Source organism: Haemaphysalis longicornis, unplaced genomic scaffold (assembly GCF_048455015.1).
Source record: "Haemaphysalis longicornis isolate Haplotype H1 unplaced genomic scaffold, Haemaphysalis longicornis Haplotype H1 scaffold_5, whole genome shotgun sequence".
In the NCBI taxonomy this organism is placed as follows: Eukaryota; Metazoa; Arthropoda; class Arachnida; order Ixodida; family Ixodidae; genus Haemaphysalis; species Haemaphysalis longicornis.
Genome location: NW_027526385.1, coordinates 162,217,620 through 162,238,972, shown reverse-complemented (window position 1 = coordinate 162,238,972; position 21,353 = coordinate 162,217,620). Strand labels below are relative to the sequence as shown.

General features: G+C 45.4%; 1 protein-coding gene across 1 annotated transcript in view; it reads right to left on the bottom strand.

The window, feature by feature from the left end:
* The window catches only part of LOC144139497 (uncharacterized), a 47,727-nt gene that overhangs the window by 12,917 nt on the left and 13,457 nt on the right, over positions 1 to 21,353 (bottom strand). Inside the window, exons 2-4 of the mRNA XM_077671822.1 lie at positions 19,164 to 19,210; positions 14,930 to 15,024; positions 3,938 to 3,994 (exon numbers count right to left, since the gene is read on the bottom strand). Of these exons, the coding sequence (XP_077527948.1) occupies positions 3,938 to 3,994; positions 14,930 to 15,024; positions 19,164 to 19,207 (196 nt within the window). The 5' untranslated portion in view covers positions 19,208 to 19,210. The remainder of the gene's footprint in view (positions 1 to 3,937; positions 3,995 to 14,929; positions 15,025 to 19,163; positions 19,211 to 21,353) is intronic.

Below are 21,353 nucleotides of genomic sequence, written 5' to 3'. Positions count from 1 at the left end.
AGGACACCCCGGTTCTCCACAAGTTCATTCTTTTCAATAAACCTTTCCAAAAGACTAAAATTACACTTCATAAATCTTAGGAAGACACCATGCCGGACCTCTCCTGACAACGCCTGTTCTCACGAAGAACCTCTCCCCATAGTCTACAACGTGGAGTAGTGATTACGTTCCCTTCTTCCAACGTTTCACGGCAACGTGACGCACACCAAGCATATACTGTCACGGTTGTACAGGGACATTTACGGAAACCATATTGGTCCAAAATCCCCCGCATCCTTTGATGATCATTTGATGAATATTTTTCGAACATGTACCCAACAAGAAGCCGAAGTAATCGATTGCTCGTCAGACACAACTGCTCTCAATGTCCATCTCACACAACTCTAGAAAAACTACATGACCTCACGCAATTGTACCACAATACCAACGAAACCAAATAAATAATTCATTGTCCGCCAGCGCCCCAGTGTAAACTTATCACGTTATATCAATGTTGCGTTTCTAATAACCACTAGACCAATATCTGTACAACACTCGACTATGAAAAAGGTCTTCGGGATCTATGCAAGATTCAGCAAAGCCTTAAACCGGAAAAAACAGCCACTTCCGGTTTTTGCTACTCCTACTCCCACTAAAGGCCCTGGTACCGTTGAAAACAATATTATTATGGCTTTCTTCTCGCATGGCCAACTGAATCTCCTCCCCCTTTTTTTTACATACCCTACTCCTCAACGCAGGACGATCTCTTCCTTCCCTTCACCTTCACTAAACTCAACAATATCATTCATTAACATAAACCCAAATCTTCCATAGGACATGACGGCACCACCTGGAAACAACTCTGCAACTTACAAACGCCCCCTTTTCTCTTAACTCACCATGTTAGCACTGCTGGGAAACTGGTGAGCGTACTGAGCACCTTAAGTTAACTGTCATTTTTTCTGTTCCTCAACACAAGAATCCTGCTACCGGACCAACGGATCTTCTCAACCTCCGCTTCATCTCGCTTACTCCTGCCTTCTGCAAAATGGAAATCGCATCACGAATTACATGGAATATGTCCAACGTTACTCTTTCTAGACGCTGTTTGGCTTCCGCCCATACCTGAGCACCACGCCGAGCGCCGAGCGAGAAATATTACCCATAATAACCACTCTCCTCCGAGCTGATCTTACTAGTTGACGTTCGAAACGTTTTTGATCCCGTCAACCAATCCGTCATACAAGAGCAACTGACGCACGCCTACCCAGGCACCCGTGCTCAAATCCGGATTCGCAATTCTCTGAACGCTCTGCCAATCCGAATTCATGTATCTCCCCCAGGCTGTACTCCTCGCACATACTACCGTCACCGCGGAGTGCCTCATGAACCCATACTGTCCCCGATTATGTTTAACCTCGCCATGGTTAGGGTAGATCGAAATCTCGAAATTTGACTCTGCTGCGCACTTACAAATATATGCCGAGGACCTAACCACACAGACTGAATCAAAAAAACTTTTCATGCCCCAAAGACATAAAAACCAAACTCCAAGCCACCAAAAATAGGCTTCAATGCTCATTCGCCCCTCGTGGTCTAAAATTAGCAACAAAAGAATCGAATTCTCAACCGTACGTGGCCACAAACCAACTATGCAATTTACTTTACCAAACACTTTTCACGCCGGTATCCTATAACCACCAGTTTTCAACCCGCTCGCTTACTCGAAATCCCAATCGTGCACAGAAATAGCCCGTCCATGTGGCTACAGCTACTGAAAAAAATAACAAAAAAATTCAACGTGCTGCACAAGCCATCCCGAACAAATTTTGTTGAGAAAAACTGAAGGCTATTCAAGCATTAGCAGTCGCTCTCGCCATCAGTACCATTAGTTTCGCAAGCCCAATCGTACAACCTTAAAAACACACAAGAGGACACCTGAAAACCTGCACAGGGCCACCCTTCGCACAATTAGTGGGCTATCAAAACATAATTATCTGGAGAACCTTCAACCTGCAGTTGCTCTTCCCTCCTTGAAAAATATCACATAAGAGCTACTAAATAAAACTCTTAATAAAGTTGTCTCGCTCATCATCTGGGACAAGCTCAAGCTCCTACAACCCCACGACATCTCACCGCCTCCGGCTTCCTCGAGTCGACGTTCTGTCATGGACTCTACGTCCACCCGCCCCGCCCCTTTTAATGCCCGCTCTTTCCGCACTTCCACATCAACGGCGTCGAAAGAGTAAGCGCCCAACGAAATCTGTATTTAAACCGACGCAAGCATAGCTCCTCCACAAGTTGGTCCCGCATGGCATCACGTGATGGCATTTCCATCTAAGGCAAAGAACGCTTAATACTCGTTGTGTTAACATCTCGGAAGCGGATCCCCATGCTATCATTCAAGCGTTATACTTCGTCATGTTGGACTTTCAGTTCTCCGTCTCTTCCCAGATATGCATCCTAAAGGACTCCTTCGAAACAACAAAGCATCTAAAAAGTCCCACGTTGACCAATACCATCGTCAACAAAATACTCTATGAGAGGTTCAACCTAAAATGTAACAAAATTTACCTTAGCATTGACTGGTCGCCTAACACGCGGAGTCATCACCGGGTGACCAGACAGCCCAGTCGGGTGGACGTGTGTGTATACCTCTACGCCTCCCCTGCTACCAACTCGGATCCTCTATGTCCTGAGTCATTTCCTTAGGCCATACAGCTTCTACGGTACAAAAACGAAAAAAAAGCACACAGCTGAAGGGCCCTTAGTGAGACTGGGATTTTAACATCATGGCTCTCACTCCCTGGATGAGCGGAAATTTTCGTATATTACTATTTTATACTCCGCAAATAAATAGTCCCGCTATTGTACACCCCCATCTGCCACCTCGATGTCCCTTCTGCAACGACCCCGCCAGTATCGGTTTGAACTGTGCGTGTGCATGATGTGCAAGCCAGAAACATTCAACCTTCAACTGCCACTTCCATCCTTGACGTAGCACCTCCCTACCGCATTAAACGCAATCTCTCTCTCTCTCTCTCTCTGTCTGTCTCTCTAACAGTCTTTTTCCTTTTTTGGATACTTGCAAAGTCCTCCACGTTTCGTGTTCCACCATATCCGCAGAAAATTGTTTTATAGAGTGGATTGTAGTTTAGTTTGGGCTGGTGAATCTCGGCAAAATAGAAGGTATTCAATTCTTTTTTCGCAGTTATAATCGTATTCACTCTAACCTATGAAACGTTTGTCCACTGTGAATAGATATAAAGCCATAATAACCATAAATGTGTTCGTTTTTCATGGCTTGTTTTTGGTTCCCTGCAACATATGACCATATTTTCTTTATGAATTATTTCTCCCACTGTTTCAGCCTATATTGGGCATTTATATATTTGGCCGCAACGTACATACATCATTTGGTGCCTTCTTTGATCCCTTCTTTGGTCACATCCTTTGGTCCTGTCCTTAAGAGGGCGTAAGCGTTTCTCTTTACGTTGGTCACCTATTTTATACACTTTGTTTCAATACACATCGGAGAGCACACGCAAATATGTCCCCCACTGATCAGCTTGTAACTGAGCGGGACGCTCCAAAAAATGTCAAAGCACGTATACGCTGAAACCACCATATCTTTCTTAGGTTAAAAAAATGTATCTTACCCCCCTGTTGGAACGACCCATATATGGTGGCCCTTGTATTTCGTCAATAAGAGCATCTCCTCTTCGCCGGACAAAATTCGCTCAGATAGTAGAGTCATGTTGAGTTGTTTGCAATACTCGACGCTGTCTTGATATGTAATATATTTATTACTAATGCACATTCGTTGGATGCTTACGGTATTTTCCTCTCCGGGTGCTGTCGTGTGGATTGACAAGACATGGAAGAGTGGGTAAGTCTAATGTAGTCAGATTGGCACCTTAGTTCAGGAACACAAAAAACGTTTAAGAGAAGTACTTGCCAAAAGAAAGGTGTTCCCTACCCGTCATGTTACACTCTGGAAGTATTCGTTGCCGACCTGAAATAAAAGTAGAGCACGTTATCACTCCAGCTAGAGTAGGATATTCATTCGCAACCGATATTTTCTAAAGGAGTAAAGCATTTCCCCTAAAGGAAACGGCGTTGATTGATAGTAATTGCCCGTAAAGCTACGGCCTTTTCGTTTTATTGGAACCCTTATTGGAACAGTTGGAGCCTTTGTGCAAACATCAACAATAATCTTTTTAGTTTTCTTGTCGTAGATACACGCCGCGCACGTCTTCATGTCAAAATATTTTTATTCATGTGAAAATACATAGTGCTTACATTTGCGACATTGGGGGCCTTAGATAGGTGAGGAGCCACGTGGGAACTTCCGTGTGCCACTTGGACAGCCTCTAATAATGCATATGTTCTGCATATAAGAGGGCAGTAGTTGGGCAGGTACCGCAACACCACTCAAACGGTCGCATCTGAAAAGGGCGTTCACTTCTTCAGAGGTCACATCAAGTAGTAAGGCGCCTGTTCCAGTGAAACCACTGCGGTTGGGTGGTTTGCCCAGCACAGCCGAAACAGCAGAAAAAAGGACAATTGTGATTTCACGCCTCAGATCTTTGCTAGTTGCTGCGGGGGATAACAAAAAGTGTATGCCGACAGTTCACTGCTTCCGATGGCTGACCACCTTGAAGCCCTCCTTGTTTACGTCGTCCATCTCCGCAGCGGTGTCATCACTCCCGCAGGTAATTGAGGGTTGTCCCCTGGCGGAAGTAGTGGTAGTGAAATCGCCGTTGTCACACTGGTTACGTCGCTTTCACGGTGGCTCACCGATGACGCTTCCGAGCACTTTTCTCCGGTGAGAGCCATGGTGCCACCACCGTTGTCTTCACTCAATCTCGCGACCTCCTCAAAGAGGATGTCTCCAAAAGAATCCCATGCGATGCATAGGAACTATACCGCCGTGAGGAGACCGCAGTTCTTGCGGAAATCTTGGCAGGATAAACGAGAAATAATCAAAAGAATAGAGCTGAACCGGGCAGGAATCGGTCAGCAAGCGTTTTCTTTTTCTTGGCAGCAGGAGGTCCTCCATGTGAGGCGCATTAAGCGTCGAGACCATTCTTCGCCAGATAAGTGGAAAATCTTCCCGATCAACGCGGTTGTGCTGACATTTCCCCCGAACTCGGAAAGTCTGGCGAAGATTAATCTTGGCTTCACGAGACACGAAGTTGCCGATTATACGGAGTCACCTCCACGCTGTTTTAAGTGCCAACGTTACGGCTATATTTTGAAATTCTGTAGAGTTGAACAGTGCTGCAAGTGTAGCGGGCATTCACACGATTTTGTGGACTGTAAAGAAAGGGTTTCTTGTGCAAAATGCGGTGGTGGTCATCCCGCGAGCTGTAGTGGACGCCCATTTAGAGTGAGTACATTACATTGATAGAGGGCGTTCATCTCTGTGCCGGAACCTCCTCCAACAGCGCCGAAGCCATCCGATTAAGAACAGTTTCCAGCATTGCCACCTTTAAAACCTACCAAAAAAAAGAAAGTGCACGAGCTTCACCATCCTCAGCATTAGCCACGCCACCAGCTACTCCCAGTGAGGCTGAATCTTCCCAGAAGCCACCTCAGGACGTAGAGACTAGGCAGTGTGGAAGAGCTCACTACTCTCAAGCCTTGAAAGAGAGCCGTAACAGACAGGACGTGCCAAGGACTGGAAACGTCGTTGAAACTATACGCTCTCTCGCAGCCTTGCGGTCGTATTTCGCCTCAATGGCTCCTGGCACGACCAAGCTCATTCTTGATACAGTGCTTGTATTAGAGCCAGTCATTGTATGATCTTTGGGTCCATTCCTGCAACAACAATATGGTGTCCGTGGGACGTAGCTTCACAAAACTACGACGAAAGGTGCCTCTTATCATGCAATGGAACTGTGCTGGCATAGCATGCCCCTTGGCAGAACTAATGTTTTTGTTAACGACACTCCAATCACTATTCTGGCTTAGTTGGAAGCTGGACTACCTGGCAGAAGATCAATACCTGGCTATGTGGCTCACAAAAATCCGAGTCTCCAAGCATTTCCGCATGGCTGTGCCACACTGTACGCACGGCGTGAGGTCACTCATTTTTCTTTGCCGGTTAGAGATCTTGGCTCGTAATTAGCGAAAGTGGTTGCGGTGAGCTCACTGCTGGGCAAGAATAGGGCAAGAATAGGATTAGTGTTGCTTATTTTGTCCCCAGATAGACCCATCGACTGCAGAGTTCTCTTGTAATCACTGCCCCGCCCCTATGATCATCTGTGGGAATTTCAATGCCCATCATTATCTGTGGGGCGACGGAAAGACGGATGCGAGGGGCCAACATCTTTTCGACGTAATTCACCACTTGCAGCCGTGTGTTGCGAATGATGGGGCTCCTAGATTTTTCCGAACACCTGCATCGGCAAGCCCAATTGATCTCACTCTCCATACAAGTGATATCCAGATTCAATGTTGCACAGCGCCCGACCACATGGGCAGCGACCACTTTCCCATCTTTATTAGCGCTGCTGGCTTCCACCACAGCGAAGTGAAAATTGCCCCTGTGGTCAATTGGGACCGATATAGAGAAGGCCTTAGTGCTGTATCATATGACCTGTTTAACGATATGTCAGCAAGTAAAGAGAAGGCAACAACAATCTGTAGGCTCTCATGCCACTTCTCAGCGCCAGATTTGAAGTTGAAGAACCAGTGTGCCGCCAGGCGAAGAGCACTCTGGCAGCCTAAGCGACGAAAGGGTCATCCAACGCTGAAAACCACCTTCAACAGTATAGACTGCGCAATCCGGCGCTATACAATCAGATTAGGGCGCTCCCAATGCGCTGCGGTTGGCTCTTCCTAAAGCGTATTCACCCCAGTGCCTCGAATTTGGAGCATTGTAGACTCGTTGTCTGGACAGTCACGTTCGATAAGGCCGTTTGCAGCCTTGGCATTACGGAAGAATGTGACGATCTCCCAATTGACTGAGGGATTTGCGGACGCGTACACTTACACCATGTATATAGGACTGCCTTCCCCGTTAGCCTCCAGGTCCTCCTCAGCGTTGGATGCCCATTCACGCTTTGGGAGTTCCAGAGCGGGCTGAGTTCCTTACGGAGGTGATGCTCACCAGGGCCTGATAAAATCACCAGTCAAATGCTTCCTAATTTGCCTACGGAACGCTAACACGATCTCCTTTGGTACTTCAACCACATTTGGGAGGTTGGTGCCATTCCTTCTTCGTGGAAACTCGCCTGGGTAGTGCCTGTTCTTAAATCTGGAAAGGACCGAACGGTGGTGTCTTCATACCGGCCAGTTTCTCTCAAATCTTGTCTGCGAAGTTGATGAAAAAACTGGTTTCTGCGAGACGAACCTGGTGGCTAGATCGTTGTAAAAACTACCATACTGCATGACTGGGTTCCGACGACGCTTATGCGCCCAGGATAGTGTTCTGGACTTTAACAGTCATGTCAAACATAACTAAGTGCATGAACGTTCAACTATAGCTCTGTTTTTGACGTTTCCAAGTCCTCTGGCTTTGTCCGGAGAAAAGCAATAGTAGACAGACTACATGCAATGGGGGTGTCAGGAAACCTTCCTCGATTCATTCACGGCTTCATCACCGAAGGGCAAATGGAAGTACGGTTGGGCAATGTGCTAAGCGAAAAAAGAAGCGTCTCGAGAGGGGTTCCCCAGGGTAGCGTTTTTTCCTTTTCTTGTCAATGTGGCTATGGCTGGGCTACCTGCAGCAGTAGAAGAAGTTCGACAACGAGCTCAAATATCCGTGTACGCGGATGATGTTTGCATCTGGTTGTCCGGATATCATCATAAGCGACTGGCAGTGATGGCTCAACGGAATGATCACACCAGGCAGAAATATTTGTCCTCCGTTGGTCTGACGCTCTGGGCCAAAACCTCGTCCTTTGTTATTTTCCCTGGGATCAATCGATGGTCCGCCCGGGTTAATTTAACATTGGGCAGGCTGTCTATGCGTCAAGCCACTCACTTGCGGTTCCTTAGCGTCACCTTCGACAACAGTTTTAGTGGCTACAGACAGTCGATATGACTCGTTTCGGCTCTGCTTCCCCGTGTGAACATTCTTAGGAGGATTGCTGGAACTATGTGGCGGAATCACCAGGTGTGCATGATTATGCTGCACTCAGCTCTGATTGTGAGTCGCATTCTTTACCACTTGCCTCTGATCTCCGCTTCATATTCCCAGTATGAGCGCCTCGAAGCGTGGCATAGGAAAGACCTGCGGATAGCAATTGGAGTTCCTCAAGGACCGGCAAACGAGCAGGTAATACGGGAAAGCCAGACTGCTACACTCCGCTTTATGGTGTCACAGAGGTTACTGACTCCGGCAATGCGTCTTTGGGAAACCAGTGCTGGAAGAGCAATAATACGGTGGCTTCGATCAAGGACGGCCTCTCATGCCCACACTGCTCCTAACACTCTGAGAATATTGTGCCATCAGTGGCCGGAGAAACTTCCCATCTCAATGCTGCCATGGTCGTATGAGAGCTTGCAGTGTCAGCTACATGTCCCTCACATGAGAGTCAAGCGAAACACGCCAGTGGAAGCAGCCAGATTTTGGTTCTTGAACTTTTGGAGAACACTTATCCCAATCACCCTCAGATTTTTACGGATGGCTCAGTCGATCCGTACAGAGGGATTAGTGCAGCAGCGTAAGTCATTCCTGATGCCCGGGTTTCCTGGGCAGCACGCCTGGATCATGTGGTGTCGTCCACCGAATCATGTGGTATCGTCTACTTTGATAAAACTGATGTCATGTAAGCCACAGGAACTTGTAGTTCTGACTGACTCAAAAGCAGCACTACAACTTTTGCTGCGTGGGATACCCACGAAAAAGGACTGTCAGCGTTCCTTACGGCTTGTGCAAGAACTCAGAACGAAGGGTTTTATGTGCGGTTTCAATGTATTTCATGCCATGTTGGCATCAAGGGAAACCAGACCGCTGATCAGTTGGCACGGGGTGTGCTGCAATTGGACCGACAGTTAAAGTTTACTCCAATCACTGGAACGACTTCAGGCGAACAGTGGCCGAACATTTCAAGTCTCTTGGAAATCCCTATCACCAGCCTTGTGTCACAAAGGAGCTTACAAGACAGGAGCAAGATGGCTGTACCGCATCCGAATGGGCTCAGCGAAGACCACTACATGGCTATTGGAGGTGGGCCTCGTGCGATCGCCTCTGTGTTCGTCATGTGCAGTGATAGGGGAGTTACACCACTACGGAATGTGTTGCCCAGAGCATGATGTAGAGCGGACTGCAATGCTCTCTTGCGATTGGAAAGCTGGCAGCCCCACACAACACTCTGGACCAGATCTTATTTCCAAGGTGACATTGGATGCTGCAAAGAAACCTGTCACGCCTCCTCCTAAGCTTCCTTGAGGAGACGGAGCCGGCAAACCTGTGGTAAAAGGCCACTACCATTGGCCAATTAGGGGGAGCTTGGGCAGAGCGATTGCCGGCATATCCAGCCAGGCTAACGCCGCGTGATCCCAGAAGAAGACCCCCCCCACCACCCCGATATTGGCGGCGTGAAAGGTTACTTTGCCTGCCTATTTAGGGCGCCCAAAACACGCTTTGTATTGCCAAAGGATCCGACCGTAATGAGAGCACAAAAAAAAGTTAGCGGCCCTGTGGAAACTGCCACGCAGATGTCCTTTTGCAGCAAAGGGTACTGCAGTATACTGCGTAATAGTGCGAATGTATCAAAACAAATCGGCCCCCATGATTCTCCCTGGCATGACGGGAGTATCAATAACTTTACGCACTTGACGTAAGTATAGCGATTTAATCATTGTCCTGCCTAGCGCCAGCAATGTTCCGAGTAAGAAACCAACTAGCCCCATTTCAAGCTCTGATTTATTCACCACTCGTGACGGGGACGTCGAAACATGAAATCAACATGAAAGGGTTTATAATGGCCCCATGCATTCTAGTAGGATGAAGCTGTTCTTAGGTGCTTTCACGGCCCACAGCTACGCAGCAGACGTCAAACACTTGTATTGAACGCTCATATGGCCCTCACGCCTTCTACGCAAAGTATTGTCCAGAAAAATGAGTTCATATGTTTATCAGTGAGCCCAATAAAATGAAATAAAATTGCATCGGTGGCATGGTATATGCACCCTGCTACGCAAAGACTTCATCAATGAGCGCAGTGCTGCCTAGGGTTTTAATGTATTTACCTGCGTTTACGCGGTAGAATATTCCCGAAAGACAGAGATGGACCACAATAATGTTACAATACGTAAGAGCAAGCACCTCTTATTTCATTGAGAAGCAGAGACAGGACACTTTATTATCCAAAAAGCTCTCGTCCACGCACCACCATTTCTTCATTACGAGACGGCAAGTTTGTACCATTACCAGAGTCTCTCTCTAACCGAAATGCTCAGGGCCTCCCAGAAGGTTTGCGCCGATTTGACGTTCCTGCCATGGCCTGGCTTCCACCATCGTAAAATTGAACAAATTATTGCCTACAGTGTGCCCCGTTAACTCACTAACAGAAACGTGAGTATCATACACTATGCGATTTCTTATATCATTAGTGTAACAAGAATAGCATTATTAAAATGAACGAAGCTCACTGATGCGCAAGACGTCAAGCTATGGAAATTGTTCGCAACATTCGCGCCCAATTACGAAGATTTTTGTCCACCAGTACAGCCAATTTGCTTCTTCTTCGCTGCCTTCTTCTAAGGTGCCTTGAGGAGACGGAGCAGGCAAACCCGTAGTAAAAGGACAATACCATTGGCTAATTAGGAGGAGCTTGGGCAGAGCAATCGCTGCCATATCCAGCCAGGCTAACGCCGCCTGGTCCCACAATAACCATCACCATCGCCACCACGACATTTGGGGCGTGAAACGTTACCTTGCCTGCCTAATTTAGGCTCCTAAAACAGGCTTTTGTATTTCCAAAAGGTCCGACCGTAATGAGGTTATTTGTTGACTGAATAGCAAATAACTAAGGAAATACAACATTATATAAACCACATTTTTCTCCAAACGAATAGACGAAAATAAAAGTATGTACGTGTAACACCATCTCCACAACACTACTGGCAGAAACACCGGCGGAGAACAATGTATATCACATAAAATAAAATGAACCACCTGTACATTGCCATGTGTTTCCGCAAAAATTTATAACTTGCGAAAATACCATTTTGAAATATTATAACAGGTAAATAAACGCAATTGGTGAGACTAATGATTGAAAATTTAGAAACACCGAAATGTTGTCAAAAGAACTACCACATTCAAAATTTGTGTCTTAAACAGCTCCTCAGGAAAACGAAGGCTGAACCAAAAATTTTTTGAAAAGAACACTGAAACTGCAAAAAAATAAACGGTGTACTGTACCTTCCATGTTTGGAAAAATAGGTAGCTAGCGAAGTAAATACAGGTTTTTCCTGTAATGGTGTAAAGTAACACAATTAGCGCAGAGATGCAATGCATACCCTAAAGGTGTGATAAAGACAAAATACAATAGGTAATATTCGAACGATTTGTAGTTTTATAGTGCCGCAAGCAGTCTTCCTAGAGGAACTGAGGCTTTATTCACTAACAAATTATAAATGTAGTCAACACAGTATCAAACGCGCTGTGTTGATATTCCGAGCCTTGTTTACCGTCAGTCCTCCCGAATGACGCCACCTTACTGATCGCACCGCTTTTCGCCTTTGCTCTTTTTTCACCGTACTTGCACCCGGCTTGTTTTGTTGCGGTAGGTGGAAATCGTTTTGTGAAAGAATGGTACGTTCAACAAATAAGCGCACGTCGCTTACGGTAATCGGCCAGTGTCGTCGGATAAAATTCCAAAGAGACGCCCTCCTGTTCAGCTATCACAAGCATAAGGCGCGCAGTACCAACGCCAGCGCGCACTGGCACTTCTACGGGTGTTTACGCGCACTTATTTAGCTTCCATTTTATCTCCCCACTAATTTTATGGCTATATAATGAATATGCATTACACCTGAGAGGAAATAGCTTCTTCTGCAAGCTTTTGAGCCCTGCCTAACTTGCGTTTGCTTTTGCCGGCCTTAGCCAATCCCACGGCTGTGGGTATAGCTTATGTCTTAGAGGGGGAAATGCGCTAGTTAGGGTTATTGACATTGCCTTTTTCCCAATTATGTAGCCAAGTCGAGCGAAGCTTACATTAAAACTGGAGTGTGAAGGATTGTAACGAGGCAGTCTTTTACATGAACCACACTTGTGTTTTTCTGCATAGTCCTTTTAAAAACAGTCAAAACTACTCGGCGTATATAGTTTCTGAATTTAGTGAGCTCACAACTTAGAAAAGCGTCGTTAAAATGCTACGCATTGTTAGATAGTTCTCTCAATTTCTGTATATTTTTCGGGCAACGTTGGAGTGTGTGTAAAAACATAAGCAGTTAGCTTGCCCTTTTAAAAATGCAACTTTGTGGCATCACACTCGCCGTTGTACAAAACAGTGTGAGTTGCAGTAAGGCGGCGTGTTCAGCGGCTTTAAGAAAACTGGTCGCCATACCGTGTAATCTACGACTAGCTCCCACCGCGCAGGCTGATTCTTTGCGGCCTCCATATTTGCGGCCGCGGATGGATATCATCTGCGGATGGATATCATCGTCGCCCCAGAGATTTTCTCTCCGCAGGAGAACAATTTTAACGTGACATTTTTTATGAGAACTTTTAGAAGTTACGATACCAGGTGGTTTTGCCCACAACTTTATAAATATCGTCGTTACTTCTTGAACCAGATACTTTTATTTCAACAAATTAAAAACATAAACAGGAATCGTCAATGTTCACTTAAGCAATATTAGTAAATCTTGTAAACAATGTTACCCATCGAAGAATGCGCATGTGTTAAGAATTCCGACGTACGACTTGACCGTCTGAACGTGTCTCCATGGAAATGCTAGAAAGAAGGCGGTAGCATGGAAGGGGAATTGTTACAGCAATACACACTTCGAAAAGCTTGTGCTATCGCCCTGTCGGTACTGTGACAGGTTCAACATGTCCTTATTCTTTAAGCTATTGGCACAGGCTTCTAACAATTTATTGCATCTTTTTTATCGTTGTACACAAAGATTATACCTGAACCTACAAAGTAAATTTTGATGAATTTGTGTAAGTGGTTAATTTTAGTTTGTTTTATGCACATGTTAACAGTGTACCTGTAAAGAAAATCCTAATTTTTGGTGTCTAGGTAAGAAACCTCAAGAAGTGGCCGAGCGCGCGCAAATGAGTGTAGGCCATGCGGCCACCGCACAAAAATTAATAAAAATCAGCGTTCATGTGTGCACGCCTCGGGACGACCTGCAAATGTCCACTCGCCGTGTTGTGTAGCAAACTATACCCAGCTAACGAGATGGGACAAGCTTGGCCAAACAAAATTCCAGCACTTGCCTTAATCGCAGCAACAATTGCTCGAAAGGAGAAAGACACGTCATACCGTACGCCCCCACCCAAGATAACGTCCAATTATTTTCCCTCCCCAAGAAATGAAAGAAGCTCACACTCATTGCAACAGTGATAGAGTAAGTATCGTCGCGGCGGCGAAGTAGAAGCAAATCGGCTTTACTGGTGGACGCAAATCTTCGTAATTGGGCGCGAATGTTGCGAACAATTTCCATAGCTTGAAGTCATGCGCATCAGAGTAAGCTTCGTTCATTTTAATATTGCTATCTTTGTTACACTAATGAAATACCTAATAAATAAATGAAACTAAAGAAATCTCATAGTGCATAATACTCACCTTTTTGTTAGTGAGTTAAAGCGGCACACTGTAGGCAATGATTTGTTCGATTTTACGATGGTGGAAGCCGGGCTATGGCAAGAACGTGAAATCGCCGCATACCTTCCGGGAGGCCCTGAGCACTTGGGTTAGAGAGGGACTCTGGGAATGGTACAGACTGGCCGTCTCCTAATCAAGAAACGGTGGTGCCAGGACAACAGCTTTTTGAATAATAAAGTGTCCTGTCTCTCCTTCTCAACGAAATAGAAGCCGCGTGCTCTTACGTATTGTAACATTACTTTGGTCCATCTCTGTCGTTCGGGAATAATTTACCGAGTAAAAGCCGCTAAATACATTAAAACTCTATACAGCACCTGCGCTAATTGATGAAGTCTTTGCGTGCAGGGCACATATACCAATGCCACCGATGCAGTTTTATTTCATTTTATTGGGCACACTGATGACATATCAACTCATTTTTCTAAACAGTACTTTGCGTACAAGGCGTGAGGGCCATATCAGCGTTCAATAGAGGTTATTGAACTCTGCTGCGTAGCTGTGGGCAGTGAAAGCACCTAAGAATGGCTTCTTTCTACTAGAATACAAGGGGCCATTAAAAAACACTTTCATCGTGATTTCATGTTTCCACGTCCCCGTCACGAGTGATGGTTAAATCGCCATACTTATGTCAAGTGCGTAAAGTTGTCGATTCTCCCGCCATGCAAAGGAGAATCGTGGAGTCCGATTGGTTTTGATACATTTCCACTTCTACGCAGTATACTGCAGTACCCTTTGCTGCAAAGAGTCATCTGCATGGCAGTTTCTGTAGAGCCCCTAACTTTTCTTTTGTGCTAGAAGGAGGAAAATACGGCTAAAACACGAGCCCATGCAGCAATTCCTGTAGAAAAGACTAGTATTTTTCGCAAGGCACAAAAACAATTTATTCAAAGGTTATATTGGGGACGTCAGGATGTTTTTCCAGCGTTGCAGTGGACACAGGCTACAGTTTAACATGCCAAATAACCCATAATGACGAGGTGAAAGGCTACCCGCAATAGTTTCGTTTCGCCAAGAGTCTTCCAAATCACTAACAAGAAATCTGCACTACCTCTCGTCGTTCTTCATTCTTGTGTGATTGGTAATTGTCCCCCCGCCATTACTCTGCTGATTCACTTACGCTAACATATATCCACATTTCACAAAGAACTTACAAATATATCCAAGTTGATGAGAACACGGTAGACTTTGCTTTTCCGGCATCATCTTGACCAAGTTGGTCGCAGTGCAGTATCCCGGTTTCGTGTTCCTGAAGTGTGAACAATAAGGACGATAGATATAAAACATCAGCTTTGTTTTTCTACGATGCGTTGCACCAGGGGCAACAATATTAGCTTCAAAAGCTACCAAAATTACCATCCGTCAATTCCTGCGTCACTGACTGATGGTGCGGGAATTTGGGCCATTTCATCAACCTTTTAATCGCTTGATTTACGGCATCGTTCAGCGCAGCAAAAAAAGGAAGTCTACTGAGAGCAAGGTAAGGCGGTTTCGGTACTTGTATGCGACGTCCTTCGTCTTCTCTTGTAAGTTCGACGGTGTTCCAAATGGAGTACCAGACAGGTTGTACCCACGGATTGTCAAATTACACTTCTAATCCCTTATTTCTGGTTGAAGAATGCTAGTTTCAACGAAAGCTCGGGGAGATGGTTTCTTCTCTCATCCCCAGAACTGTTCTATAGGCACTCAAAGGGCTTTTCTTTGTGCCTCTTTGCTCGCCTGCCTCTGTCATTGCGAGTCTAGCGATTACGAAACGTTTTAGTGACGTCATTAGGCCTGTTATTCCGGCTGCATGACGCAGGCCCCTCCAATGCGGAAACTTTCAAGAGACAACAACACTTGGGTGGACAATTCCTGCTCTGGTCAGTGTGCGTCATTGTTTGCCACAAACGCCTTCCTAGTGTCGTTATATACATCAAGTTTACCCGCAATGGTAACCGGCATGATAAAAGAGAACGCTCTAATTGCAATTCTTCGCAATGTCATTCATGACGTCGCAATGACCTTCAGCCTCTGGAGCGCCCGGTTTCCCAAGAGTGACTTCACCGCGCGTAATTTAACACGCTGGGTAGAGGCATCGTAGATGCTGTTACTTGGACCCTCACCACAGGTTCTGCGTTATTATGCCAATTTTCACAGCTACTTTGCCCGCTCTTTGAGGCTCACACTCGTCATAGATGGCGCAGGGGCTGGGTCGTCAGGCTGACAGTATGGTCAAGTAGCCTAAAATTTATGAAACAGTGCGTAGTCCTTCAAAAACGAACTAAACATTCGTTTCGCTTTGAATGGCTTGTTTTAGAGGGGTTGAACGTGAATCATATTTATCTCTACCAGACCAGGCCACTATCAAGACCTGGCGGATATGTAAAAGAAAAGTACATGCGTTACTAGGAATGGCAGGGCGATCACCAGAGGGAGGCCGATCCTGTGAAGGTAAATTTCTGCTACAATAAAAGAAGACCACGCTTTCTCAGTGCAGCCTAAGTAAATAGGCAATTTCCCTCGCAAAAATAATTTCGGTGTCTGCTAAAGAGACGCAGAAGATCTGAATTACACTGTAGCTCTGTAATGCAGCTTGCTGAATATACGAAGACGCTTTGGTACGTAAAAAATAGGTGAATTGGAGCAAGAAACAGAAAGTTATTTATTGATACTTAAAAATAGGTGCCAAAGATATCTTCCGCCAGTTTAACCTTCTCCAAGTGGTCAGTGGCTAGTCCGAGGCTAGCCAAGTACTGCATTGTAAAGAAGGAGGGTGTGGAAGCTGTTTCGCACAAATTATATTCGGGCAGCAGCAGCTAAAATGCTCCAAATTTGTGTGTGCTACGGAAGAACTGAGGCATGCTGGGAAGGGTCGGATAGGGTAGAAAAATGAACAGGCTGTTCTATGGAGGGTATATTTGCGTTTGGGTTGAACATCGCGTAGTTTCGTTTTGCTTGCAGCTTCAGGCCATCCTTGCCTAATAAGTGCCCTTCCTTCCTTCGTTGTGGTTAGAGATTTGTCTGCAAGAGGAAGTGTACGAAGAATGTCTCTGATCTTCTCATAGTGAAGCAATATTTTTTTGTTTGTATCGGAAAGAAAGGTGGCATGTGCATCGATAGGGTGAAGAAATTTCGGCTACACAGCAGTGTTAAATCAGGAGCTCGTGGTGTAAATCCTCAAGGTGTGGTGCGAACCCCTAAGCCAGCCACCACTGGATATGTTATCCACCCACTCGATCAAAATCCTAGCCGTCCTGCTACGTTTGTTGCCCTTCTTCTATTGCATACACGGCGTGAAGGATGCTACTACAGAAACTTTCCCAAGCGCGTAGCCCACCATTCCATCCGTTGCGATGTGAAAGACAAGCATGTGCACTTCGAAACAACATTTAAGGGAGTTACCTTCAAGGTAGTCTCTTACGTCCAAGACATGATAGAGCGTCTGATTTTAAGCAGAGTGCTGCATTCGCTAATGCAAAGCCTGCAGGCATAGCGCCTTTCCCATTCCCGCTCACCACTTCTTATTCGTTATAGCCTACAAATCTGTGATTCCGTATAGCTGCGGGTCGCCTTCATGTATTCTGAAGTGTTTCCTCGTTAGTTGTAACGGATGTTTTCCCTTCGTTTATCCACACTCCAACAAATTTATTTTCCGTGGCTGTGGGTAATAGGCTATGCTGGATTTATATTGGGCCAGTGCTTGTGTTTTTGAAAACCATAATTCCTCTTTTTAAGTCGGGCCAGCAGTCAGAGTTGCTGCCTTCCTACAGGAGGCTGGTATCTGCGGGTACTTTAGCCGGCCAATAAAGATGTTGTTCTCTCTCTCTTTTTAAGTGCTGCATTGAATTCGTCTGTGGATTCGTGGGTACAAGTATTTATGAACCTTTGGATAACTCTCTAGTTGTCGGCTAAAACGATAGTGTCGCCTGCATAACACATTCCCAGAAAATGCCGTTGTACCACTTCGTTTGCGACACGTGCGTTAGGTTTAACACTGACTTTCTTCCAATTGCTTTTTAACACTGCTCAGTAAAGAATCAACAGTATTGGATTCAACGGGCACCCCTCTTGCTGTCCTCGATGGTTGTTGCCCTGGTGTGTTTCTTTCGGTCATTACCATGTCAGGTTCACTCTACTATCCTGATACATTTATGTAGGGAATAGTATTTACTCGTCGTCTAAGCGCTGAAGTTTGAGGAGATTCCACAGAAGTGCTCTGTTTACGTTGTTATGTGCCCCTTGCATGTCCAAGAAGGTTATTCATTCCGTTATATTATCAAATTTTGATATTTTAATTGCACAGTGTATTACGCCAGATTATCACAAAAGCGCCTGCCTCGTTAAAATGCATTCAGCAGCTTCGCTGGGGTTTCATTGCGTCCATTCATGCGTGAAGTTGTCGCCAGCTTTAGGAATTTAAACGCCACTAATTTTATTTTAGGTTGTGTCTATTAATCAATACAATCATTTCTGCCTCCGCCTTTAATTAGAGTTTTATTTTCAGCCTATTCTGCGCTATTTGCATACTTTGTACTGCCTTATCAACTGCTCTTATCAATCATACTGTTTGGCCCAAGCAAGTTTACGAGGTGCATTGGTATTCCACCTGGGCACGCTGCTGTTGGGGGGAACCATTTCCTTTGCTTTCTTATATTAATATTTCTCAAATGTATTGACCCTTCGTCTAGCTTTTGGTGGCACTGTTGCATCGGTGAAGGCATGACTCTCTCTGTCTCCTTAAATTTTTCTCATATCAGTTCATGAATAATCGCAAATGCCTGCTCTCTTTCTCAATGTTTCCCCTTTTCATCCATCGAGAATTCATCGTAGCTGTGTTTTTACCCTAGTACTTTTACATGGTTACATGTCTATTCTCAAAAGCAGCGACAAAACTCACGAAATACAGCAGCTGCCCTGCACGACTATTGTGATTCCCGTTTTTGCCTCAATTATGTACTTTCCTGACGCGAAATTTACTAGCGCATTCGTCGCATTGCCTAATATAAGGTGTAGTGCAATGTGCCATGAACCATGTTTTCTTCTCAGCAAAAACAGGCCACAATATGTTATTCAAATTGTTTTTATAGAAATTGACCTGCATAATTTGAGGTAGCGATGCAATCTATGGACGTTGTTGCAGAATGAGTATTTTAACCACAAGTTATGTTAGAACATAGGTTCTCTTTATCTCGGTGTGTCCAATATATTGACTAGCGTGGTTTAAATATTCCCTGCTTTAGCGACATCACCTACGCGTGACGTCACAAAAGGGGAAGGGTAAATGCAAACCGTTCTGCCCCTAGCCTCCGGCCGGTGCCCATGTACCGTTCCTCAGATGGTAATGGAAAATTAACGCCCGTCGGCAACTCGCAGTTCCGGACGGGAAGCAAAGGATGGCGTCCTTACCCTTCAGCATCGAAGCCTGCTTCCCAGATGCGATATTCATCCATATGCTGCAGGTCCTCCGGCAAAGAAAGATCATAGAGACCATGCACTTTTCTCAGGGTGCTGTCACGAAGCAGTACCATGCCACGTTTCTTGCAAAATTCACGGCCAGCAGACAAGCTGAACCACCGGTCCTTCGGAATGCAGTAATTAAACGTCCCTGTGTTTGACTGTCGGTATGCTGAAAAAACCGCAGCAAACAGTTAACATCACCTGTAATTTCATTTATTACTTATTTGTGCACGGTCCAGCGGTGTGCGTCGCAGCAAAGAAGATAGGCAGACGCCATCATCATATGCCTCCTCGTCACCCTACTTATGTTCAATACAGGAATCTCTCACTGATCTGCTTCAGCCCCTGTACAGCGCTGCTCGAGTCCATTCATTGGGTCCGAAATGAAATGTAATAGAGAAAGGCCAAGTATGCTTTGAGGAAGCGAGCTGCACGATAATGTTTTAGGAGAATTTGCGAAGCCACATTTATTTTGCTCACCACTAGTAAATATTTCCCTAATCCGAAAGATTTCTGGCTAGCAAGTGGGGAGGGCAGAATTCTTTCTTTAATAGTATGCAAAAGTTTGCGCTCTAATATAGATTTACTGCCAAACCTCATCGTCGACCAGTTTTAGGCGAAGCTTGTACTGCTAGGGTTTCATGTATTTTTCAAGCCCGAAAAAAGAACTCCCGAGGCTAACATGTCTCTAAAGCGCGAGGAATAAACGTTAGATGTTGCGAAACGAATAATTATTTTTTTTATTCATTTACACACACTGCATTCCTCAACTGGGTCTGTGGCAGGAGTGAACATTCAGAGAAGAGTAACACAATTACACAGATCAACGGAGCCATACAACAGCAGCTAGCGCAAATAATAAAAGAAAAGTAAAACAACTTCCAGCGGAAGGGAGCGAATGTCAACGGAGCATCCATTCCAGAGTTCGGCAGTGAAATGAAAAAAAAAATAAGTTGAATGCATTGCATCAAAAATGGTAAGGCTTGATATTAAGGAGGTGGTTTCTTCTTGTAGTGGACGGCGAGGCAAATGAGATGTAGGTATTGTCTGAGATGGGATAGGCTGACTAATAAAAAAGTAAAACAATTTGAAAGAATCATTTAGTGAGCGCGTGCGTAGTATAGTGAGTTCAAGAGAAGACAGGTTAAAAGATGGCGAAAAGTACCGAACATAGGGATTACCAATACAGTCTTGTTCACTTATAACAATAATCAAGTGCCATGGAAATCACATCGTTGCAAACGATGATTGTTATATGCGGGTTGCTAAATAAAAAGTTGGAGCAGAGCTCAAAACCTTTTATCTGCAGGCAAGCAAGGTTGTACTGCTACCTATTTGTTGGAAAGGAGACAAACTCGGTGAGCTTTGTTTTGTGCACACGAGGTAGGGGCTCATCCTTTTTCAAGAGCCTCTATAGGTGCTTTACCTAGCTATATTATACTCAAGGCACTATAATCTATTTTAGCGAAGGGTGCTTGGTGGAAACGAGGTACCTAGGAGACTATCATGCGTTGGGCCTCCTGCGAAGGTGTTACCCGAGTAGGCTGTGCAGCCGCGTCGTCAGAGTTGTCACTGCCACCAATGTCCGCTGTACATATCCGCGCAACAATCTCTTTTGAGTGAGGCACTCAGACGTTACCCAAAACATTGGCCCTGACGTCTAACTCGCGGGAAAACGGACGTAGTTGATGAGGCACCCAGTCACATTCAAAGCAGAAAGCACGGGGACGGGTCCAAATACGCGGCATCGGGAGGGGTGTTTGGAAGCATAAATGTTTCCCACTCCTCTCGCGTCCTCGTAAGCGGCGCAGTAGAATCGTTTTCCTAGAGGTGGACGGAATGCGAGGTGAATCGTGGCGCATGGTGTCGGCATGGTTGGCGTGGAATGCCGGCGGCAGCTCGCATATTCGGTGCTTGCTGTACCCGATTCAATCGTTATAGTTGATATCGCGGCACTGGAGCATTGTAATTAGCGGTTTATTTTCCATGGAAAGCATGCAACAGCGGACGGTGCCATAGCTCATCATTATATCAGATATATTGTTATAAACGGTATCATTGTAAGTCGACTCGACTCTAAATCTCACAGCTTTTTTTAATGGACTCGAGTCTATCAATTTCACCCTGCTTGTGTGGGTT